The sequence below is a fragment of the Syngnathus typhle genome, linkage group LG14, assembly GCF_033458585.1.
Source record: "Syngnathus typhle isolate RoL2023-S1 ecotype Sweden linkage group LG14, RoL_Styp_1.0, whole genome shotgun sequence".
NCBI lineage: Eukaryota > Metazoa > Chordata > Actinopteri > Syngnathiformes > Syngnathidae > Syngnathus > Syngnathus typhle.
The window spans coordinates 6,078,240-6,101,103 of record NC_083751.1 but is presented as its reverse complement, the minus strand read 5'-3'; the positions used below and the strand labels follow the sequence as shown (position 1 = coordinate 6,101,103).

At 42.7% G+C, this 22,864-nt stretch overlaps 2 protein-coding genes across 2 annotated transcripts in view; one reads left to right on the top strand and one right to left on the bottom strand.

Moving 5' to 3' along the window:
• The window catches only part of xpr1a (xenotropic and polytropic retrovirus receptor 1a), a 35,517-nt gene extending 30,025 nt beyond the window's left edge, over positions 1–5,492 (bottom strand). The window contains exons 1-2 of the mRNA XM_061297531.1: positions 4,998–5,492; positions 885–936 (exon numbers count right to left, since the gene is read on the bottom strand). Coding sequence (XP_061153515.1) covers positions 885–936; positions 4,998–5,066 — 121 coding nt within the window. The 5' untranslated portion in view covers positions 5,067–5,492. The remainder of the gene's footprint in view (positions 1–884; positions 937–4,997) is intronic.
• Positions 5,493–6,407: 915 nt separating this feature from the next.
• Positions 6,408–22,507, top strand: acbd6 (acyl-CoA binding domain containing 6). The gene is made up of 8 exons (XM_061297930.1): positions 6,408–6,898; positions 7,015–7,079; positions 7,264–7,360; positions 8,886–8,962; positions 11,215–11,320; positions 12,450–12,539; positions 20,879–20,909; positions 21,937–22,507. Exons 1-8 carry the CDS (start codon positions 6,620–6,622, stop codon positions 22,089–22,091), a joined length of 900 nt encoding a protein of 299 aa, XP_061153914.1. The 5' UTR covers positions 6,408–6,619; the 3' UTR covers positions 22,092–22,507.
• Positions 22,508–22,864: the final 357 nt, after the last annotated feature.

The following is a 22,864-nucleotide window of genomic DNA, read 5'->3' as shown; positions in this document are numbered from 1 at the left end:
ATTTGTCTATTTCATCCCATTACTGCTTGCTACAGGCCAATATGCCCTCATTCAACTTAAATCATGTTTGACAAATTCTATCTGGTGTATGAAAGTAGAAAATGTTTCTGCGATATTTAATTAAGTTTGTCTTCAGGAGCAATATCTTAGTCGGAGAAAAATGTCAATAACAACAGTGGTGGGCTCCACTGCTGATTAGATTGCACGGCTTCTCTATTTACGGTAAGAAAAACAACAGATACATCATAAAAATATCTTCGACAATAAATAACACTGTCGATACTCCAGCGTGTGTATTCTTGTGCAAACATTCTGACTTAAAAGGAAGCTTAAAACACGATCATAATAAAAGTGATTGATATTCATCTCGTGACAGATTTAAAGTGATACATTTATCGACCCATAATTGGAGCGGCAACTTGAGATTGGAAGTCATCTATCATAGTTTGCAGAATGAAAATATAGAAATGTGTGCTGGAGACTATCCCAGGTGACCTTTGGACGACAGACAGGGTACAGACGGAGGGACCTAAAATTAAAACAAATGCTTTACATTCTGGCAGTCTAGTGGCAAATATTAATTACATCCATTTCGTCGCTCACAAGCAGTGTCAGTTTTTGCACTCTATTGTGACATGCCGACTTACCAGGACTTGACATTTAGGTTTGCTGGTCGTCATTTTGAGCCACTTTGAGCCTGTTGTGTTAACAGTGGAACTTACTTTTCAATTCAAATAAAGACACAGTGATGATCTGTGAAGCCTCAGGTTGCTTGAGTGTCGCTTGGGACTATTTTAAGCGTGGAGGTTATTTCGGGGATCCCCAAAACTGTCCCATAATGGGGCACTGGGCACATGTTTGTTTACAACAGGAAATCTTCTTACCTTCTGTAGATGGGGCCTGGTCCTGGGCTGCATACAGCATATCCTTGAATGCCTAATGATGGGGGGGAAAAAAAAAAAGCTCTTCAACTGTCTGCAAACATTGATTTCCTCTTGAGGCCAGAATTATATTACGTAAAAAGCTTATTCATACAGCAGATTTGGCACACACTAAACATTAACCGGAGAGGCTGAGCGTCAAAGATAATGGATGAATGAAAATGGATATAATTGATGGTGACTCCTGTCAACGGATCAGTGAAAATTGGAGGACTACAACTGCATCATGATTCTTTTCAATAATGTCAAGCTATTCAACATTCACGTTCCTGGCGCAGGCAAACGTAGAACAAATCAAAAAGATTGAAAACCTGTCTCGTCAGATGTTATCGCAGCACTCAAAATCCACAGCGCGGCGTGATTCTCGCGTAGAAGTCGAATTTTGTGTGTTAATGGCAACTTGGATGGTCGTTCATTCATCAATGGAGCTTGACCCATTCCCAATACTAATTGGAGGAAAAAAGATATTCAAATCCATTCAGGGTTGGTGGAGATGTTCATTAAGGAGGCATTGCCATGGTGATGGTAGTGATGGGAAATTTCAATGGCTGGAGCCCTTTGGGAAATTGGGATAAACCTGCAGGCCTGCCAGTAATCGGTATTGAAACCTTTAAGCAATAATTAATCCAAACGTGATGGAGCGGTACCTCTAAATGTACTCTAATACGTACTTGATGGTAGTGGACACTAGATGCTTGAGCAAGTGCCAAACACTACGCTCTCTAGTGAATGGAATCTCATAGACTCCTTTTAATCCTCTGTGATATGTTAAGTGGCCGACAAATTTTAGTGGCAAACAATAAAACCACTTGGATGTTCGAGGTCCTGCTTGAGGAAATGAGACCGTTCAGCAGCTCGGAAATACTCAGTCTAGTGATTCCCGAGAAGTCAGGGAAAGAGGAGGAGATGGAGGAGAAGGGGGGGGGGGGAGAAAGGGCAGGTCTGGGACCAGATGTCCTCCCAGTGGGGGAGGACTAGGTGAGGATGGAAAGAGGGAGGCTGCTTGGAAAGAGGGGGGAGGTTCTCAGTGGTTGCCTTGCCAATGCCTGTTGTCCACATCATGTTCAGATTGTTCCAACACGCTGATAAATCACACTTGCATGAAGAATGATTTTTACTGCAATTTACATCCGGGGTGGGAGAAGCAGCTATAGAACAGAAATGGGAATCACACAAGCACCTGTTTTAAATCCAAATATCATCACTCTGCTAGTTTGAATTGTAAATGGGAGCCTTCATATCCACTCTGGTCCTCCTCATCATCATTGCCATTATGGAAGGGCACGGAGCAATTACACCGCAGAGGTAAATGCCTTTCTCGCCCACACATATATAAGGTCCGTTTGGAACAATATGGAGTTATACAACCTGCACGTCAGATGAGAATTTTAATCAAATTCTTTAAGTGAGTCAACAGACAATCAAGCAGATGTTTTTATGAATATATTTTACGTATGACTTTTGATGGTAGAAGAACTAGAAAGATGACGTGGCGTGTTGTGTTGTTGGTAAACGATGCCTTCACTTACATCTGTAATTTATTCCATGACCAAATTCGCCAGGAAGCCACCAGGAGGGCTACAGTAGTATTTTTTCCCCCAGAGAATAAAGAACATATGGTTCTGAGTATTGTTCAATTTTCTGTCCATGTGTGTTGCTGCACCGTTTGTATTCAAATATCAAAGGATTATACGTCGCAACACTGATGCTATTCATAAGCCTATTTTGCATTGTGTGCTAGGATTAATTTTGCGAACTTTCCTAAGGCAAAATGATGTGCTTATTTTTAAATACACAACCTGGAAAAACGGCAATAAACAGCCTGAAGCATGCACTTGGCCTCTTTTTGGAAGACTTGTTCATGATATACCAAACTTTTGCTTGTGGTGAAGTTTTCTAACTTAATATTTTGCTCCCAATTTAAAGCAACAAAAAAAAAAAAGGGCCAAACAACGACTCATTTTAAAAACTTGCAAGCACCGAATGTTCTTTTTTGTACCTAAAGAGGTGTCCAATTTATGGATATTGTAATTCCAGTCACCATTTTGGATTATAGCCAAGAACTGAAGGTTATTGACTTCACATCTGCATTTCTGTTACGCCAGAGTGGCCTTTGTGTGCACACCCTCCATACCAAACAAGATTTTCGCATATACCTAAAATCCCTCAGGATAGAGCTCACACCTAATTAGGCCATCACTCAATAGACTTGTCAATGCATTTGCGTTCAGATGCAGTGCCGTGCTAACTTAAAACTGTGAAATTTCCTGGAACAGTCACTTTACTGCAGCCTTCTTATCTTCACCATAGACTGTCTGAATAGACACAATAGTGAGGAGGAGATTGAAAACTGGGTCACAGGTTAATTAATCCAACTGACACTAAAGGAAGACATTAAAACTGACTTTCAATCACTCGGTGTCGATGCAGAAAGATGCTTTCACACAAAGGGCTGACTCTGGCATTGCTGATTTAAAAGCGGGAACTAGAGTTACGGGTAAAATGACTCGTGGAGCTGGAATAATGAGTCACTGCATAGGCACAAGCATGTGGACTGCAGAGTATGAGCACAATGACATTGGAGTGAGGCATACACACTGTTTAGACTTGTTGCATTGCTTGTATCCTGCATGCAACCTGACGGATTGCTTATTTATACTGTATTGTCATATAATGTTAAATAACTTTTGAGGTGGTGCAGGCTAATCCATGGACGGATGCAAAAGCCAGACCCTTTTTTTTTTTTTACACATAAATCAACAACAGCTCATCATACTGAACATGATACACATATGCACAAAGTTCTGAGTCTTAATTGGATGGATCGTTGATTTTATGCTTAGATTATAAATGTCATTCATATAATATGAAGGGTGTAATGTACAAGATTTATAACTAAAGGAAAATGACAAAAAAAAAAGTCGATTTGTCCATCACGATCAATCTCACGAGAGTGACAAGATGGAGAGCGTAGGTGTAAAATGGCTGCATGAACATACATCTGTCCCTTGGTTCACGATATAGACTACAAGATATCACAAATAAAAATTGTACATACTATAGCCACACTAATATAGGGTTTTTTTGGGTTTTTTTTTTATCCCAGTGTGTTCAACACATAAAGCATCTTCACACCTGTCGCCAAAACATGCTTTTGTCACATCACTATACAACATCCACATGAAGACACGGACACATCTATCAACCGTTAACAACTATGCAACTCAATGATAGGGTGGTGTTTCCAAAATAAAACAAGTGCAAAAAGGTTTTTCCTCTTGGCCACTGAGGCGGACAGAGGTGAGCAGGGTCTTTGTCTATAATTCATACGGTTAAATGGAATGGTGCTGTCACTGCACGTTTGCACCAAAGCTCCAGATAAACAACTGGCAAGAAGCAGCGTGCACATGATAAAATATGTCTTAATAAAAATATAACATATAACAAAAACCATGTGTGAAAACATCACATATCAGCACCAGACAGAAGCTTTATAGTCACTGCAACACCCTTTGAATAAATCTGGATCTCTCAATATTGCTCAGTACAAACAAAGAGAAGCGGGTGTGTAGATTTAAAAAAAAAAAAAAAACAATATCCACAATTCTTGACAAATATTTTGTCTTCAGGGAGGAAAAAGTATAAATGACTATTGGGCTAAAACAAAGGAAAATAAAGGGGGAATAAAAGTAAATTTTAATCATATTTCAAACAATAGTTCATATTTGAGAAAACACAAAAAGATAAAAAGATTAATTATTCATAGTGCACAGTGCAAACCTATAAATCATTTAAGTAAAGACCATTAGTTGTTGGTGGTTAATTCAGCTGTTAAAGTTATTAAATTAACGAATGCTGTAAACCAACAGCAATAAAGCCAAATGATAAGTAACCTTTTCATTAAGGAGTTATCTTTATTACTTGTAGGGGGAGAATGACTTATTTCTGTTGACAACTGCTTATTCAACAAAAATAGACATAAATATCGTGTTTTGAGAGCCCCAAATTGATATGTCAACAAAATATACGTATAAAAAAAATAATAATCAACGTTACCTCATATTGAAGGTACTGTTTTCTCCACTCTGGAGTGATGTGGGACGAAAGGTGCTCGGCGAATTTCATAGTTGCAGGAATGAAGATTCCGCGAAGTGATATTAAATCCGAGCCCGGCTCTTCTTCTTCTCCTCCTCCGCCTCGACGCCACTTTTATGTCCGTCAACTTGCTGGCTCAACATGCGGCGAGCACGTCAGCCCGAGGCGGCCCGCTTCACTCCACTTCTGCTCGCCGGTCCGGTCCCGTCCCGTCCCACATGCTACTAAACTACTGTATGACTGCGACCGGTCTCACCCGGTTAGGTTCGCGTTCAGTCCCGCAGGAGTTGGGTCAATTGGTTTGCGAGAATGGCTCTCGGTGACTTTGCTCCGTCCCTCGGCGAGTGTTGTGTGTTTATGGGCTTGTGCGCTGTCCGCCATCAGTGACGTATTTGCGTCACAGAGCGAGAGCTGTCAGCTGCCACTGTTTGGGACCTCTTGCTGCTACTTCCGTCTGTTGCACCGTATCCGCTAACACAAGTTGTTGTCCTTTGAGAACGTTTACGGGTATCACATCAACTTGTCTGACAGGGTTTAATATATATATTGTTTTTTATAACATTATTTTTTAGATGACTACTGTAATTTCTAGGAGTATGACTTCCGGTTTTCTGCGCCGTTATCCCAGTTTGGTGGGCGTGGTCAACAATATTTTTTTTTGATTGGCCAATTGGGCGGTTATGATTGAAAATCATTTATTCTGCCTAGCAACTCTGGCTAATAAGACATTAAACAAACATTTGGATTTGACATGCGTAAGGGAAGGGGTCACCAAACATTTTGTAATTGAAAGCGATTCCATTGGTACATATTTGTACTATATTTCTTAAAACAGAGATACAAGTGAACTTTCCCAACACTCAGGAAATCAAGACACCTATTTTGCATGAGAAAAATCTCACAATACCCAATAAAGCAAAAATACTAAAACAATGATTATCCCGTCACAAACTTTTTGTGTTTATACAACACAATCTATGGTGATCCCAGTGACTAATTGCATTCTCCACGACAATTTGCCTCAGGTATATTAAAACAATAACTATCAACTGGCTTTCTTACGTGTCCAATAGTTTTTGAATGGTCACGAGTTCAAAACAAGTGATGTGGGTGAAGGGGCAAACCATTGTTGAATCAATAGCAGCATCTAGCGGACATCTTGGGTATGGCACTTCCCCACTGGAAGGTTGTTGTAGTTGGCACGACTGACACGATATCATAATTAATAGAGTTTTTCAAGCTAATATTAAGAACACGTGCATGCGCATATAGTTATTTTATTTTTTGTGTTGAAGTGACAACATAAAATCGTACATTAACAACAGAGCAAAAGCGAGGGCGGAACCTTTATAACCACTCTCTGTTCTAGTCAGTGCCGTTAGTTATACGTACCTATAACGGACCGAACGCGGAAATCAGTCCGACTGTCAACATTCCTAATTCTAACAGTTATTAAACAAGAGAGCTGATCGTACATTCCACAAACATCCTCCGGATCGTTACTTTGCTTCATCATTTTACAATTCTCCCACATTTCTAAGCCGCACGTCGTCGGTAACGGTTCGCTAACACCAAGAAAAACAATGGCTTCCAGGTCACCGTCATCCTCTCCGGACACTGCGACGGGTTCAGGTACCGACCCGGCCCGGCCTGACACTGGGGAGCCTCTTGGTGGAGCGGGTTCGGATTCGGATTCGGACTCGGACTTGGATAAATTTGACTACGGTGCTGTGGAGGCTGGAGACCGCCTGGAGGGTGCTGAACTAGTACAGGAGTTCGAGTCTGCTGCCGATCGTGTTGGTGGTCTGGTCCAAACGGCCAACAGAGACCAGCTACTGTATCTCTATGCGCGGTACAAACAGGTGAGGACATGCTTCTGTGACCCGTAGCCATCATTCATTATCAGCATGCATGGACCAAACACTGGATTATCACTCATTATTAGATTGGCAGGTGATCAATATAAATGTTGTTCTAGGTCAAAGTGGGAAAATGCAATACACAAAAACCAGGTTTCTTCGACTTTGAAGGACAGAGGAAATGGTATGTTGCTCCTTTCTACACAATCCCTCAGTCCAAACACTTGGTTTTAGTTCTGATTCTTCATCCTCCAACCATTGTCACCTAATTCCTTGCCCATGTGGCATTTTGTTAGTATTTTATTTGCTACTTCATGAGCATAAATAATAATGATCAATGATGACAATGTGAATGTTTTCGTTTTCAGGCAAGCCTGGAAACAACTTGGGGATATGGAGCCGGAGCAGGCAATGCAAGAATATATTTCTTGCGTCAACACTTTAGACCCTGAAGGCAGTCGGAGGGTAATAATATTAACCACTAATTAAATTACACACACACAAAGATCCTTGCTTTTTGTTCCAATTTAGGATTCAGGGTTATTTCAATTCATTTGATCCAAACTGCAGATATGATCCAATCAGTCTTGGAAATTATTTGCAATAGAAAAAGTAATATCATAAATAAACATAGCTTAGATTCCTGACCGCATCAACATAAAATGCTGTCAAATCTTATCAACTGGGACACCATTTGGACTTAAAGGGAAATTGTTTAAATCAAATATGGTGCAGTCAACAAGGGTTCTATTCCCACTTAGAGCTCGTGCAAGTTTGAACAAGCTATGTATCCTTTGATTGACTGGTGACCAGTCTGGGGTGTAGTTCAGTCTTCTTGCCATTAGAGGTCAGTCTCGTTACGTTGAGGCTCATGGGGATAAAAAACAGACCACCTTCACTTTAGTTTTTTTAATCTATTATAAGTTATCATAGACCGTGTCTGATTGTCTTGTGACACATCCGGTGACACGATGCACTTGTGTTGCCACCGAGAGACAGTTGGGGGGCAACTGCAGACATCTTCAGTCACAGCAATAACATGGCACCATGAGCGTCCCTTTGGAACACTGCTCATGTAGAAATAAATGAGTCAAGAATTTAATAACAAAAGGCCCCAGGCCTATTGTCAATTGTACTGTGAAGTACCCAACGGCAGTCAAGTGGGACCTCAGTGTTGTATATTGTGGGGAATAATAGCAAAGGAGTCCTTCCTGACCTTGTGCACAGTGTCTGTTTATCCTTTTTTGTTCCCTCCATGTACAAACCCTCTGCCCTCCTCTTTAACCCTCCACTCATTGTTTGCTGTTCTTCCTTATTTATGTCACCTTAATGACATCACACGACCGCGCTTGACACGTTCTTTTCTCCTCGGCGGGGAGAGCGAGAGGGAATAATTGCCGACTTTGGCCCATCGGCACACAATGCCAGCGAGCCAGACGAGAGCGCCGCCTGCAAACGCACCAACTTGAAAAGAAGCTGATTGTATTACGGCGGCATGGCCATTATTTTGGAAGCGTCGTTAAATAAGGAGTGTATAGACAGAGATACAAGGCCGAGAATAATAGCCAGAAGTCGACCTTTGTTCCCGCTTCAATTGTTGAGGAGCTACTGGTTTGATATTAGATTATACTGCAGGAAAGCAGCGAATATTCAGTTTCACAAGTGGATTAGTTTGTCCCAAAAGTGCATACGCCATCCTTTCCCTTGTCATGTTTCTCCTCCCTATTTTTTTTTTTCATTTTTATAAAATCTGATTTGTGTAGGCTTCTTTGTAAGCCAAGTTTAGCCAGTGAAGAATAGGCCAGGAAAAAACAAATTTAATGAGGAATTTCATTTAAATTGAATGTGGTGGGCACAGAGCTCCTCAAGGCCAAACTGTTGGATTACAACCTTTGTACACTCCTCATACATGTGCCTGATTTTATTTAACATTTTCTTTATGCACAATAACTGCACCTAAACGAAATTTTCCCTGATCTGTGCCCGACAGGAGAGCCGAGGAGCAGAGAAGAGAATGGGCTTTGGAGGAGCAGCGGTCAGCTCTTTGTATCAAGAGGAAAAGATCAGGTAGTAGAATTACAAATCCACAAAAACGCTTTCTGAAATCTTCTGTTCTTTGACAATAGAAAGTAAAAAGTCAGGAGGATTGTGACGTTGCTCACGTCGCCCTGCTCCTTAGCTTGGCTCTGTTTAATTACATTCAACAGAGCGGAACATACACTTCTGATTTATGTTAATGGAATATTTTCTCCCATTTCCTCATGCCTGGCAGACTTACTGAAGCTTAAAGACCTCATCTTCCTTCCAAATGAAAAAAAAAAAGGAGCTCTTTTGCCAATTGAAATGAGATGTTAGAATCCTGCAGGTTTTCACGCTTTATAATTAGTATGCACAGTCTTTGGAGACGTCAGCCGGTGTCTTACCTTTTTAATTATGTTAGCATTGAAGGAAGGGGCCGGGTGAAGATGTGGTGGGCACAGAAGAGCCACAACCCCCTCCATGCCCCCTCGTGCCCAAACGTACACACATTTGCACTAGAATCCATGCAGAACTTGCCGGAACTGTCACATTGACTGCTCTGCTGCATTCCAATTTCATCTTTGAACACAAACACAAAAAAAACACACACACACCCTTCAATATTCAACAGCTACACACCTGTCAGAGTTAATTGCATTGATCCCCCCCACTCTCAAGATGTACGTTTGTGGGTATTGATAAAAGCGCCATTGATTTGCAATACCACCCACCTTACTGAGCTGATCAGTGTGTGATTGAGGAGCGCCATGTTTTGTAATCCCCTCGACAAAACATGCTGATCAACACAAGGAGCTTTGTTGCCCGGACCCTCTGACGGAAGCAGGCGCTGAGTTATTTCTCTTCTCATTGCTTCTTTATTGCGTGTGTGTGTGTGCTCCACCACTGTGGCCAGTTTGGTCTGATGGATGAAGGACATATCTTCTAGTACATCGGACTGGTCACACACACACACGCATACACACACACGGCGGACATGAGCAGCTTTTTTTGATGACAGGGTAGCTGGCGACCTTCCCAGCATGCATTGCTGCGGCGTCGATGTCACACCGCTTACAGGAGCCGCATTAATCATTTGTTTGTTCTGTGTGCCGTCTACCAACACAGCGTAGATTACAGGAACACACCATACAGATGTTTTGCAATATATAAAAACCTTATTTTATCTTTGGCACTAAAGTGCACAATATAAGCGTCCCTGTTTGATCATCGACAAAAGACAGATGAGCTGGCCTATTGATTAGTTGCCGTGGGAGACGGATGGCGGCCACACGTCAGAAGCAACCGGGGGTCACCGTGAACGTCAGGAAAAGGAAGGCAGTGGGCGTGTCTGAGCGGGAAAATCATGAATATACATTGCGGTGGTAATCAGGAATATGCAAATGCATGAGCTCATACAAAACGTTGCGGTGATAAAAGTGTAATGAGTTATTCATGATTCATCATAGGCTGGTGGGCAGGGAGCCGAGGAAGGGGGGGGGGGGAGGTAAGAGGAGAGAACGTGTTAAAATAAAATAGCTTCACAATAACGACTAAATTGTGGGCAGTCAAATGTCAATCCAACTTTTATTTTAAATAAGTGGTCAGTCACTAAAGCAAACTTTGCTCCCGGGGTCCAAATAAGTTTTCAGGACATTTTCTAGCTGCTGTGTTGCATCGCTCGAGGTGGGTCAAGCACAGAAAAGGGTGTTGGGGACGGTAGTGGGGGGGGGCTGGCAAGGTTTTGGCCTTGGGGATCCAGCAGCCATACAGCGGCGGGTGCGTGGGCTGTCTGTCACACAATAGAGCACTAAATTCAATTAATTTGAATGGCCAGCATGAGTAAGAGGGAGGGGAAGGCGTAAAGCTCCAAATGAGATTTCACCCACCACTACCACAACAGCAGCCCCCCCACACACACACACACACCAGCACTCACACTTGTCCCCATTGCCAGCAGGTGATTAGAGATGCCGAGATATAATCAGAGGTGGGATGGTGCCACGACGTGTGTTTGTGTACCCGATGTGCGTCGGCCTTCCCAGGGGAGGTGGCATGTGGTTGTTGCCTATGCGTGAGGCAGACAGAGGTTGTGTTATCTGTCTGGGTGCGTTTGATATGATCTTTAAAGTGGAGGGAACAACCAATACATTTATTTACCACAGTTGTTTTGCTAACACTTGTCAATTAATCGATAAAGTAGTCAGCAAATTCACCAATGAGAAAGTTTAACTTTTAGCATGCGGGCAATTCCTTGGGAAGCTATTTGACTTGGGGCCGCCTTCTTCTTCTATTTTTCTCAGAGAAGAGGATAAGAACATCTTTGATTACTGTCGAGAAAACAACATCGAGCAAATCAGCAAGGCCATCAGCTCCCAGAAAGTGGACATCAACTCCAAAGACGAAGAGGTAATAAAAAATATGTACAACATGGAGGACATCTCTTTGCTCCTCACAGCCGTTCCTCATGAAGAGGAGTTTGAACTCAAACCTGACCGCAGTACTGCTTGTTCAACAGCAGAGGACAGTAGTGAAGTTTCACATAAGGCTTCAAACTGACTGGAGGTAGAGGACCTGTGACCATTGCCTCCCTTGTGAGGCTCAACATGGGAGAAATATTTCTAGGAGACATCCAACTTGTCAGTTTAATGATCTCGCAAATTAATCTTTAATCATTTTTTAAAGGTTATTTTGTGATCATTACAAACGGCCCTTTTAATATAGAGGACACCATAGCACTAATGCAGCTTTAATTTTATACATGAATGTGATTGGGGAGGGAAAAAAAATGCAAGACACTTTTTTCAAAGTCATGCAATTTTCTGCGGAATACTTTCTAAACGATTCTCAAAATGCCCTTTGAAAAGGTTCCTTTTTCAAGTGGCTTAATCTGGGATGAGTTAATCATTAATTTAAGGTACTGGATGCAGGAAACGACTTAATTCTGATTTAAGTGATGATGCAAGCATCACCTGAGGAGTGCAGAGGAATGGCGATTGAGGGGCCAGCCAATTGATATTCTGGCCTGTTTCATAAGTATTCATTCTAACATGCAGCATGCGGTGATCAATATGATTTAAGCGGCAGAATTGGACTTGGAGAGTTTGTTTTACCTAATTGCCTCCACTGAAAAATGGACTTGATCTGGGACCAAAGGAGATGCCCATTTGTGTGTATGTGTGTGTGTGTTTCAATAGGGCTGCTGATCTATGGAGTATGGACACACACACACACTCATCCCAATCAATCAGGCCGACAGACTTACTGCTTTTCGTTGTGGTTGCCTCATTCTCCACTTTTAAAGAATACAAATGTATTTTCCTTCTGTGAGTGAAAAGACATTTTCAATTGATCTTGGTCATCATCATGGTGTTCATAGCCTACCCAAACAAGCTCAACAAACATCCTTAACTCGTGCACTGCCAGCCCAGTTAAAATGCATCTTTGACGTCTATAGCCGTCATTGGTAATGAACCCAACTGGTACTTTGCACATAGTTGAAACAAATTCCCGTGCTGACTGGTCTGTGTGGTTGCAGGGTCGAGCTCTACTACATTGGGCTTGTGACAGAGGCCACAAAGAGCTGGTTTCATTTCTCCTTCAGCAAAAAGCCGATATCAACAGCCAGGTAGGCACTTTTATTTTTTTTTCCTTCAAATGACTATGTTGGTTTTCCCCAAAAGAAATACCCTGAGTGTAAATCTTGCACATGCACGCAAAAATTATATTCCGTATGTTCCGAACAATATTTCCCTTTTTTTTTTTTTTACCCTTGTCCAACGGTCGGTCACCTTTAATTCTCGTTGAGCCATAGACAAATACTCCAGAGCTTTATCAAAAAGAAGGTGGCTAGTCTCTAGCGTAGCCTTTAGCCTCCCTAAGGTTTAGCAACTTCCAGGAGGGGGCTTTAGCTCGGACCGTAAGCTGGCTCAGCTGCACATCGGAGAAATTAGTCCTCTGTCTGCCCAGAAGGCACGACACAGCTACCAGGTTGCACACCGAGGCTTTAACCGTAAGGCCGAATCAATTGGAAGTAATCAGGCAAATTGTTTTACGTCGCACAAGCCACATAATCAGGACATTTCACAAATGACTTTGTGTGGTCATATGTGGCCTTTTTGTTTTCAATGATGCGGGGAGGAGGAGTGGGGGGGATTTGCTGGGAAGGGTTCATAAAGGACTTAACTGAAGGATCGCTATAAAAAAAAAAACGATATAAAACATTATGAAGATGCAACAGTAGATAAAGGCTTCTGTCCCTTTCGGAAAAGGAAGCATACATATTTTTTGTTTTTGGCACAGGAATCTAATTGTGGATCACTCAGTCAAAGTCCGAAATATTCATCTTTGTCGTGCATGAGTTTGAGCAGAATAATTTGCATTCTTCTTGCACTTGGCAGACAGCAGTTGATGCTGATGTGGAAGCTTTCAGATAAGTGGCGATGAATTGAAAATTAAGCAATCCATCACAAAATACTGTACATACATCCTCGGCATAAATTGACTTGTCTTAGATTTTGAAGTTCGCTATGTTAGTAATCATCCAGTTTTGGCTCTTATGAGTTTGGCATCAAGTTTCTGTAATTGTTTGTTTTATTTGTTTATCGTTTGTGTAAATAAGTCACTATCTCCTCAATGCTCACCAGTTGCTAAAAAGCTGTCAGAAACCTCATTAACTTCAAATAGTCTGGATTTGAGCATAAAAACTTTTTTTTTTATGGCGCTATGGGAGTCTACGATTCAGTCGCTGAAAATTAGCTGATCAGAGCGGCAGTCAAACTCGCAAGCGTTTTGGAGCCCGATGTCTCATTAGAGAAAGATTCTGGAAATTAGACAAGCAGTGTTATTGGAAGCAGATTTATGAGGTGGCTGAGAGAAAAATATAGTTGTTTAAATCATACCACTCCCTCACAATGCCAAATTATCTCATTATTTAAAGCTTGTGGAACGATGCCCTTCTTATTAGAACTTGTTTCAACCCCTTTTTTTGTCGCTTTCCTTTTAATCAGAGAAGAGCTAATGAGAATCTGTCCTTTGACTGAGACGGAAGAAAAAAAAAGATATAAGCAAAATGGAGGAATGTTTGTTTGGCGCTACGGGTAATCTCTCTTGACCTCCACCAACTGCTGAGCAACCAGTAAATAAAGATCAAACATGATTTATGCTTAATTTGTTGATTAAAAAACGGTGGGCGGGGTGGCTTTCGAGTTAAACAAAAAGTATTATTTGCCTGCCTGAGGAAGGAAATCGTTTGAAATTAATCAACTGATTGTTTTAGTGAATTGTTCCCAAAGCCCGGTAACCTGCATTAAGGGCTCGTTTGATAGTTAATCCTGGATCAAGCTTGGGGGAGGGGGGCGTTACAATAGATCGGGGTGTGTGTGTGTGAGTGCGTTTCAATACACAGATCACGACTCTGCCACCTGCCAACCGTAGATCAGAGCTCATCATCACAATGCTGCCACTAGCCCAGTAAAAGTGGGACAGGCACACAGTGTGGGGAAGTCCACTTTAAATTTGATGTAATCATGGAAATTACAGCTTAACAACTGTACTCGGATGTATTTAAGAGGCTGAATTGAGACTGAAGCTTAAATTCAGTTAAGGTATTCCATCATAATATCACAAGTGGAGTGACAACAGATCAGACTGTCAATTTCATTAGTAATTAGCAGCACTTCCCCTTGGATTTGCTATACAGTGTAATTTGATTTGTTTGATTTTATTTCTGTATTTGGGTCGTTATATTGTCAATATATTGCTCATTTGAAATAATAGTAGAAAGTCGATAGCATTGGTTAAAGACCCCAATTATGTCTACAAGTTTCATGAGCCATGTTTCATGTTTCATGATGAATATAATGATAAACTTTTCCAATTCACAGTAGCAAGAAATTACAAAAAATATTAGCAATGTTCTCACCGCAAAGAATAAAACATAATAATGTAAAAATAGCAATTGCTGATTTTTTCTCCTTTTTCCTCTATGGTGTTTATGTTCAACTGTGGTAAAATGCACAGTCAGAAAAGAGAAGTTATTAAAAAAAAACAAAAAAAACTTAGAGACAGACAAAACAAGAGTTTGAGCAAATGAAAACATGAGCAGTTGTCTCTTTTTTTTTTTTTTTTTGCTCAGAGGCAATGGTCTCCCACACATTTGAGACAGTGACTGTTTATGTTTCCAATGCTTTGCTGACTCTCAGCGATATTCAACACCTGCGCCTGTGTGGTCATTTTCAGTCCGTCATCCCACACATAGCCAACTTTTGTTTTCAGGTTCAAATTCCAGCCCCCCTCCACTAAAACATCCCAATAAGCCAGACCGTAACCATAGAAACGTGCAGTTATTCATGGGAACTTGAGTCAGATGTTTCGGAGGCGCTGCAGACAGACGGTCACAAAGGTCGTGAACAGCCCGGAGTGTATTTACACAATGTGGTACTTGGAGTGTGATTAGTGGGAGTATGTGGCCGAGGCGTGGAAGGAAAGTTGGGATTAACCCGACAAAGTGCAGGTTAACACCACGCAAAGACAACGCCAGGAAGGAGACATTGTTCACGGCACGCTGAGAGGAAGCGAGCAGAAGACGAGTCGGAGCAGGTGTCATGCTCATGTGCGACTGTCTCACTCACTCACTCACTCACTCACATTGTATTTTAAAACAAGATGATCCATGAGGCGGAAAGGGCGACTCGCAGCACCGCTAATTCTAATTAATCCAGCGTGCTAGGACGGCCGCGGCGGGACCCAAGTGCTCCCAGTCTATCAGATAGAAATTCATAACTTAATTGAGGTCAGGTTCCAGAGCAGACAGAACAAAAGTCTCCAGCCGGGACCAACTAGATCAATAGTAATAAATATCCGACTGCAGGGATGGCCCGCAATTGGCGGCCGGGGAACGCAAAATAACAAAGTTGACGTGATGCTAGTGTCGTGACTACTGCTTACACAATTGGACAGTCTTGGTTTATGGATTCAATGGAGGAAGGGCTTTACCCTTAAGATTTATGATCAAATGACGTCAAGCAAGAACAAACCACCAACAATGTCATCTCTCTTTTTTTAACTTTTTTATTTTACCTCTGCTGGTATCAGTACGACTCCCTAGGTTGTTGTTTTTTGTATGTGAAACTACAGTCGTCTATCAAATCTATTTTATATTGTTGGGTATATGAATCAAATGACATTATTCCTATCAGAAATGAGTCTTCAATTTATGATTCAGTTTTAGTGAGACTTCTTGGTACAGATTAATCACAGACAAAAAATAAGGTTACACTGTATTTGGAGGGGGGGGGGGCTTTCCTCGGTTCAGCATCTGTTGCAGCTCACGCAATTCCACACAAACACACAGACACACACTCGGCTGATCGAAAGTCAATGTTGGAGGTATTGTTAGAGGTTGCCTTCGCTCCCCTTTCCCAGCAATATTGTCGAGAACTAATGGCGCAGTCATAACAAATACCCAATAAGATCCGTCATAATTGTGTGTGTTGTGTATACGTGTGCAGGTGTAACCTTTCCCGCATACAATCAGTAACTACAAAAAGGAATAAAATTGGAAATGCACTCATGAGAAACTGAATTAATATAAATTGACTTTTTTTCATTCTGAAAGTCAAACGAGCACATTTCTGCTCCCGCTGTGTCTCGACGGATTAACGCTGAGCTCGGCTGTAGTTTGCTTCATATACTGTACGCATATTTAAGAGCGCTCCCTCTGACTGCCTTTTTATAATACACCCAATGACAGCATTACTGTAAAATATTACTCTCGTCTTTACAAGTTTGTCCGCCGGCTCACTTTTCCTCTCTTATAACTTTATTGCCTCCGATAAGGTCTTTTTTTTTTTTTTTTTTTTTTTTTAACGTCGGTTCAAAATTTTCGCCTAGGAGTTGCTTTTCTAGGATCCATGTTAAGTAGTCGCCACAGCGCTTGACTTAATGAAATGAGAGCTGTTGCCGCTCAGACATTCACACACTTCTGAATGTATAATGCGAGCACTCAGAGGAGGCCAGCTTGTCACTTGACAGTAATGCTATCGTCGATGGGAGCCCTTGCAGCAGGTAACGCTCGTCTTTGCCTTCATCAGCTCTTGTTTCTTTCTTATTGGCCACTCACTGGGCCTCGCCTACATCCTACTATTTGATTTCCATCGTTCTTAACCATCCACATAAATTGTCAGGAGCATTAAAGCTGTCCTCGACCGCTTCAGACAGAAAAGGAGAGGGAGTAGGGGGGTGTGTAAGAGCTGGAAACATAGTGGGTGGAGGGAAAAAGGGGTGAGGGGGGTGAGGAGAGAGAATAAACAAAGTGTTTTGCCTTCCATCAGTCTCCCGCAGTACTCAGCTTTATGAGCCCCCCCGCCATCCCGACTCCCGCCGCAGCCCTCGCTCGCCTGGCCATTGATTTTCATATTACACACATTTTTGCATTTATTTATTATATATATTTCTTTTTAAACATCATCGATGAGCTGCAGGAGGACAGACGGACCCCCACCCCCTCCCCAGCCATGTTAACTCCGAGCTTCAACCCTATCCTTCTCTCTGATGGCCGTAATGGAGGCTAAGGCGTCCCATGGGAACAAGCATGCTTGGCGACGCCAAGAGGGGATGGGGGGGGGTTGCTGCGCCTGGGTAGGAGATGATGGATTTACAAACAACCAAAGCATTTTTTGTTCTCTTAACTGTGAAAAACAAGCAAACTGAACCTTTAGCACGTGAGCTTTTTGTACTCGTTGAATTGACTGTAGTGTAAAAATAGTAAAAAAAAAAAACATTCCTGCAATATTTACTGGTACCATGATGTCAGGCGTGAGGATGGGTGAGGGGGAGCACCTGAAGGACACTCCCCGGCGATGCGAAGGGCGGCATCGGGCTAATTTGACCGCGGGTGGCAGTCCTCACACGCTGAGTGGCAAGGTTGCGGCTCAGAAAGGAGGCTCAGATTCAATTAAGGATGCCCCCTCCTAAGTAGATCCTTTTAACACCGGGGCCTTCCCAGTACACACATGCACCTCACACACACACACACACACATCTGCTTCGTCATTTGGAATTCCAAGACACACAAACAACCATTTGCCAAAAGAAATCAAGGTAACTATTGGGGGAAATTGAATTTACACTGGATTCGGTCCTGCAAGAAAATGCAATGAGCAAAAATAGAAGTTTAAAAAGATTCTAATGTTGGTTTTGTCATTAATCATATAAAAGTGAAAGTGATCTGTCATTGCTTATTCCTCGTACCTACTCGTGCGTCTCACGGGGTCTTTGCAATGCATCCAAGACCTCACTTGGTATGTCCTGCACTTTGTAGTCATTCATCATAAAATCTTTAAAAAGTCTACGAAGCTTGAGGTTTTGGGGGGCCCAGAGTTACTCAAGATGGGCCCCCGACAAAGCGACCGGCATCTTCATCTCTTCCATCTTGCTACTTTTTGATTAATGGCACCTGCTCTTCATAATGCGATCTGCCGGAATCTGCATGCCAATGATTCCAGTCGATCGATTTCCCCAACACACGCTCGGGTTCCCTCCCGGTAGCTGTCATTATAAAAGTCAGAAGCTGCTGCATGCATTGATCATAAATTATAATTGCTTGTCCATTTTTTTTCCCTCCTCACTTGTTTAATGTTTCTGTCAGGGGGTGGACGGGAAATGGGAGAGTCTGCAAAAGACTCACCTGGTTCTGCTTCCGTATGTATATATATATATTTTTTTGTTTTGTTTTAAGTTGTAACTATTCACCTAGGTTTTATGTTGACAGTAGCGACCAAAACACATCTCATTCAAAGTTCAGACACACAATCGGAATGAGAGGCTGCTGGAGTGCGCCGTACACTCCAGGGACGTCTCCGCTCTATTTGTATCCCCAAACCAAGTTATGTTTTATGCCCTTGAAGCCACCACTTAATGCCGCTGTAAACAGTTTAGGCTCAACATTTGGACTATTCTTGTCCCGAGATTTGTAGAAGCCGATCTATGCGTAAAACCAGTTCAGTCACTTTCCATGAATGACATTTGTGACAGTCGCTCTTGTTTGTGTGTTTCCTGTTGGACGGATTCATCTGACATTCCTTCACTCTCAGGCGGATTTTTTTTTTTTTTACAAGTTTACACAAAAATGTAAATACGCCATCTAATCATTTCTTTGGATTTGAGTCTTAAAAAAAAAATCAAAAGTGCCTGACATTTTCTTTTCTCAATCTTCATTCTCTTACCTCACCTCGCTTAGAAATGATAGATGGGTGTGACTTAGATCCAGCAGCACTGCAATTGTACTAATAGGTCAATCCCTATTCATGCTGCACCTAAGCATATTGGTCCGTCCCATTAGGGTGATCCACTGCTCGGTGCCGGGGGGCTAGCGCTATTGTGCAAGCAGCTGCTTTATTGAACACTCTTGCTGACGTTTCTGCACCGCAAGGGGAAACTTTGGATGACATGCAAAAGCACAGGTTTGGTGCAACATGTCTCTGTAATGGGATGGGAACAGGGGTGCACCCGAGCGGGGCGGGGCGGGGCGGAGGGGGGTTAAAGGGAGCTGGTGTCTCTTCTGAGCTACTTCCAAAGCAAATGGAAGACAATCCAATTTCCTGTGATTCCATCAAGCCTGGGTTCTGGATCCAGGGGCATTAGGGAACGCTGAGAGGACAGGCCACTGACCCCCTTCACATGTAGCCGACACACACACACACTACATTTAAAAACACTGTCTACCTTCACTGCACCATCAAATTTTAAATACTGCATTTTTTTACTGTACAAAGTTGAGTATACTTAGTGAGCGTTGTATCCAGTACGGCTTGACTCCGATATGTTTTTCACTCACTAGTGGAGATTTGCATCTGTGTTTGAGATCCACCCAGAGGGAATAGAAAGCTCTAATCCAATCAGAGGGTCCTCAAAGTGCCACTCCCCTGAGACCGAGACAGAAAGTGAGTGAAGGAAAAAGAGAGAGAGAGAGGATAACAATGGGATCACCATGCAGTAAGGAGAGAAGGAGAAAGGGAAATTAAGAAGAAAAAAAAAACAGAGGGAATGAAAGAAAAGGAATTATGATGGAGAATAGGAGAGAGGGAAAAGTGGTAATGACAGCAGAGAGTGGCAGGAAAGAAGAGGAAGATATGTTCCCGTTCAAACACCCAAGGTGGAAAAGCTAACACACATTTTCATCATCACTGCAGAGCATGAAATGTCACCAAGCCTGCCGCCTTTTAATCCGCTTCCAATCACGTGAACCCGTTGGACTTTTGTTCTGAAGGCGCCGGCGGCACTTTGGCCATTCATCATCATTACGAGGCGCAAAGGCAGGCTGGAGCAGTGATTAAGAACTGAATCTTCTGTCGATGATGCCTGTCATAGATTGGCTCTTATACCGACACACACAACTCCAACCCTGTCCTCAAGCCAAAATATACCTCTCCCATTGACCCCTTTAACCTGAGCTACCATTTGTTCCGTTCACACACACACACACATTTACAGACTGCCCCTGATTCTTCACGGTCATCTCTTTGTTGTCCCTGAACTGATGTGTGTCAGGGTTCCAAAGCTACTGAGTTAAATCCAATAAACATATATTTGAATAAAATAAATAAATGACGGATGACACTCTGATTGCTCATCTAATAGATCCCCTACTTAAAAAAAACTGTTGATCAAGAGAATGTTGAAATACATATTTTTGACTGCCTCCAAATCACACAAAGAAGTCCGATCATGATCACGTTTGAGTCACGTATTTCCCCAAATCAATACTTCATCTCCTCGACCCCCCCCCCCCCCTGAACCCCACTAAGCCCACCCGCAACAAACCAACAAGTAGCCACTGATTGGTATGCTAACAGGTGAATTTTGCAGCATTTGACGGCTGCAAATTTATCTCCATTCTCACAACTCGCCGCTGATTTATTCTTCGCCCGTCACAAGTCTCTTGAACATTGTCTTTGCCTTTCACAGGATAATGAAGGACAGACGGCGCTACATTATGGTAAGAAGGCAGCTGTTGATGTGGGTGTCTTAACTTTTTAATGCATCTTCACTCTGATGGAAATGTGTTGTTCCTGTTCCTGTCCTCCTTTTCCATCTTAATGAGGCTTTCCTGTTCCTGTTGTGTGCATGTGCTTTGGCATCTTTGTATCTATGCTTGTGTAGAGATTCTGGTTTGGGTCAGTGTATGTGTGTGGGTTTGCTTAATAATCGCCAGGCCTCCCCGAGGAAATCAGCGGCGGTCCTCAGACTCCCCCTGACCCTCTCATGGCCCAACACACATGTCCCTGAGGGGCGGTTCCCTTGTCCTTCTGAGCCTGCCTGTGTGTGGTTGCACCATCTGTCCTCTGCGGTAGTTTGGTGGCGGCCATATTGCGTCACCCCGCTGGCGCGTGCATCCACCAACCCAGAAAGGTGGCATGTAAAAAGATGACTCTCAAACATAAGCGATGAACTCCGAGAGACAAATAGCAGAGAATGAAAATTCATTTCCACCTCTCTTTGCACAGGGCCATGGCGGCTGGCAAGTGATTAATTGAGGGTTTACTGCTCACCATAAATTGTTCTCCTCCTCCATAGCTCCCTAGAGGGCCAGCTACTTTTTTTTTCTTCTTTCAACCCAAGGCCCAGGCGAGACGTCGAGCGCGTGCCGCACGCGCCGCGGCGGCTAAATAAAACGCTCATCAAGTGCATGGCTCACTCCGAAAAAAAAAACACGCTAATCTCGAGCGGCTTTCACACATGCGCGGGGATGCGCTGGCGTTTCCGATGTATCATCACATCTCGCATACACTCTTGGAGGTTAAGAGGCCCTGGCTGTCAATCACTGCTGCTGCTGACATCAGCGATCAAGGCCGAGCACGTAGCCCAGCGTTTAAAAGCAGCAATTGATAGACACTGACAGAGAAGAGCACTCACATAGCGAGAGGGAGGGGAGGGGAGGAGGAACTCAGGTACCAGCAAAGATGTTCTAACTAAAGATGTACACACTTCCTCTTTCTGATCTAATTGTTTTCTTCTTCATGCAGCATCGGCATGCGAGTTTGGCGACATCGTGGAGCTCCTGCTGAGCACCGGTGCTGATCCGTCCATCAAAGACATGGAAGGCTCGCTTCCCGAGGAGGTCACAGAGTCCGGCGCCATCTCTTCACTCTTGCGCCAGTACACTGCTCCCAAAGGCTAGAGCAACCGTGCCGTGTTGGCTCTCAACTCCAGACCCCCCCCCCGTCGTCGTCTCATCATCCCAGACTTCCCAGCATCCCTCACTTCCCTGATGAGAGACTGTCTAACCACAGCAGTTTGCATTTGATTTGTTGTTGCCATTGTTATGTTTTGGCTCCTAAATACTTGAGATTAGTTGGCTCAACCGTGTTTCTTTTTCATATGAAACCATTTGTTTTGACCTTTACTCACTAAGTTTGGCTGGCATGGTACTGGATCGAAGAGATTAATTGATCTGCTCTGTCAGGTTTTTAAATCATTTGATGAGGCAAAAGACTTATTCTGATTTATCTTCAACGACCACTGAAAACGTTTCTGACCACTGTTACGGGTTGATTCACTTCTGTTGTTTATCAGCATTAAAATCTTTAAAAAATATATTCTTGTTTTTTTATGAACAACAATTTAAAAATATTCTGACTCCAATTTAATACGTTTGAATGTGAACATTAAGTCTCAACACATGCACAACCTCTTGTCTAAGAGGGTGTGTACACTTTTGCAACCATCTCGATTGTTACTTTTACTTCAGATTCAGGTTATAGGTCAAAAATTGCTCTTGGTCACAAAAACCTGGGTGTGGTAAAGAAACAAACAAAACTTTAATATCATATAGGAGCCAGCCAGATGTTCTTCAGAAATAACCAACACATGGTGCACATCCAAATCTGCTTTACTTGTCAAGCTGGTCTGATCAGTCCAACACACACACACATGCACACACACACACTGACA

Excerpts from the sequence above, each read along its gene's own strand:
- acbd6 (XM_061297930.1), top strand. The coding sequence starts at position 6,620 with ATGGCTTCCAGGTCACCGTCATCCTCTCCGGACACTGCGACGGGTTCA. Across the intron at positions 11,321-12,449 it reads TCAACTCCAAAGACGAAGAG|GGTCGAGCTCTACTACATTG; the intron begins GTAATAAAAAAT and ends GTGTGGTTGCAG. Across the intron at positions 20,910-21,936 it reads ACAGACGGCGCTACATTATG|CATCGGCATGCGAGTTTGGC; the intron begins GTAAGAAGGCAG and ends TTCTTCATGCAG.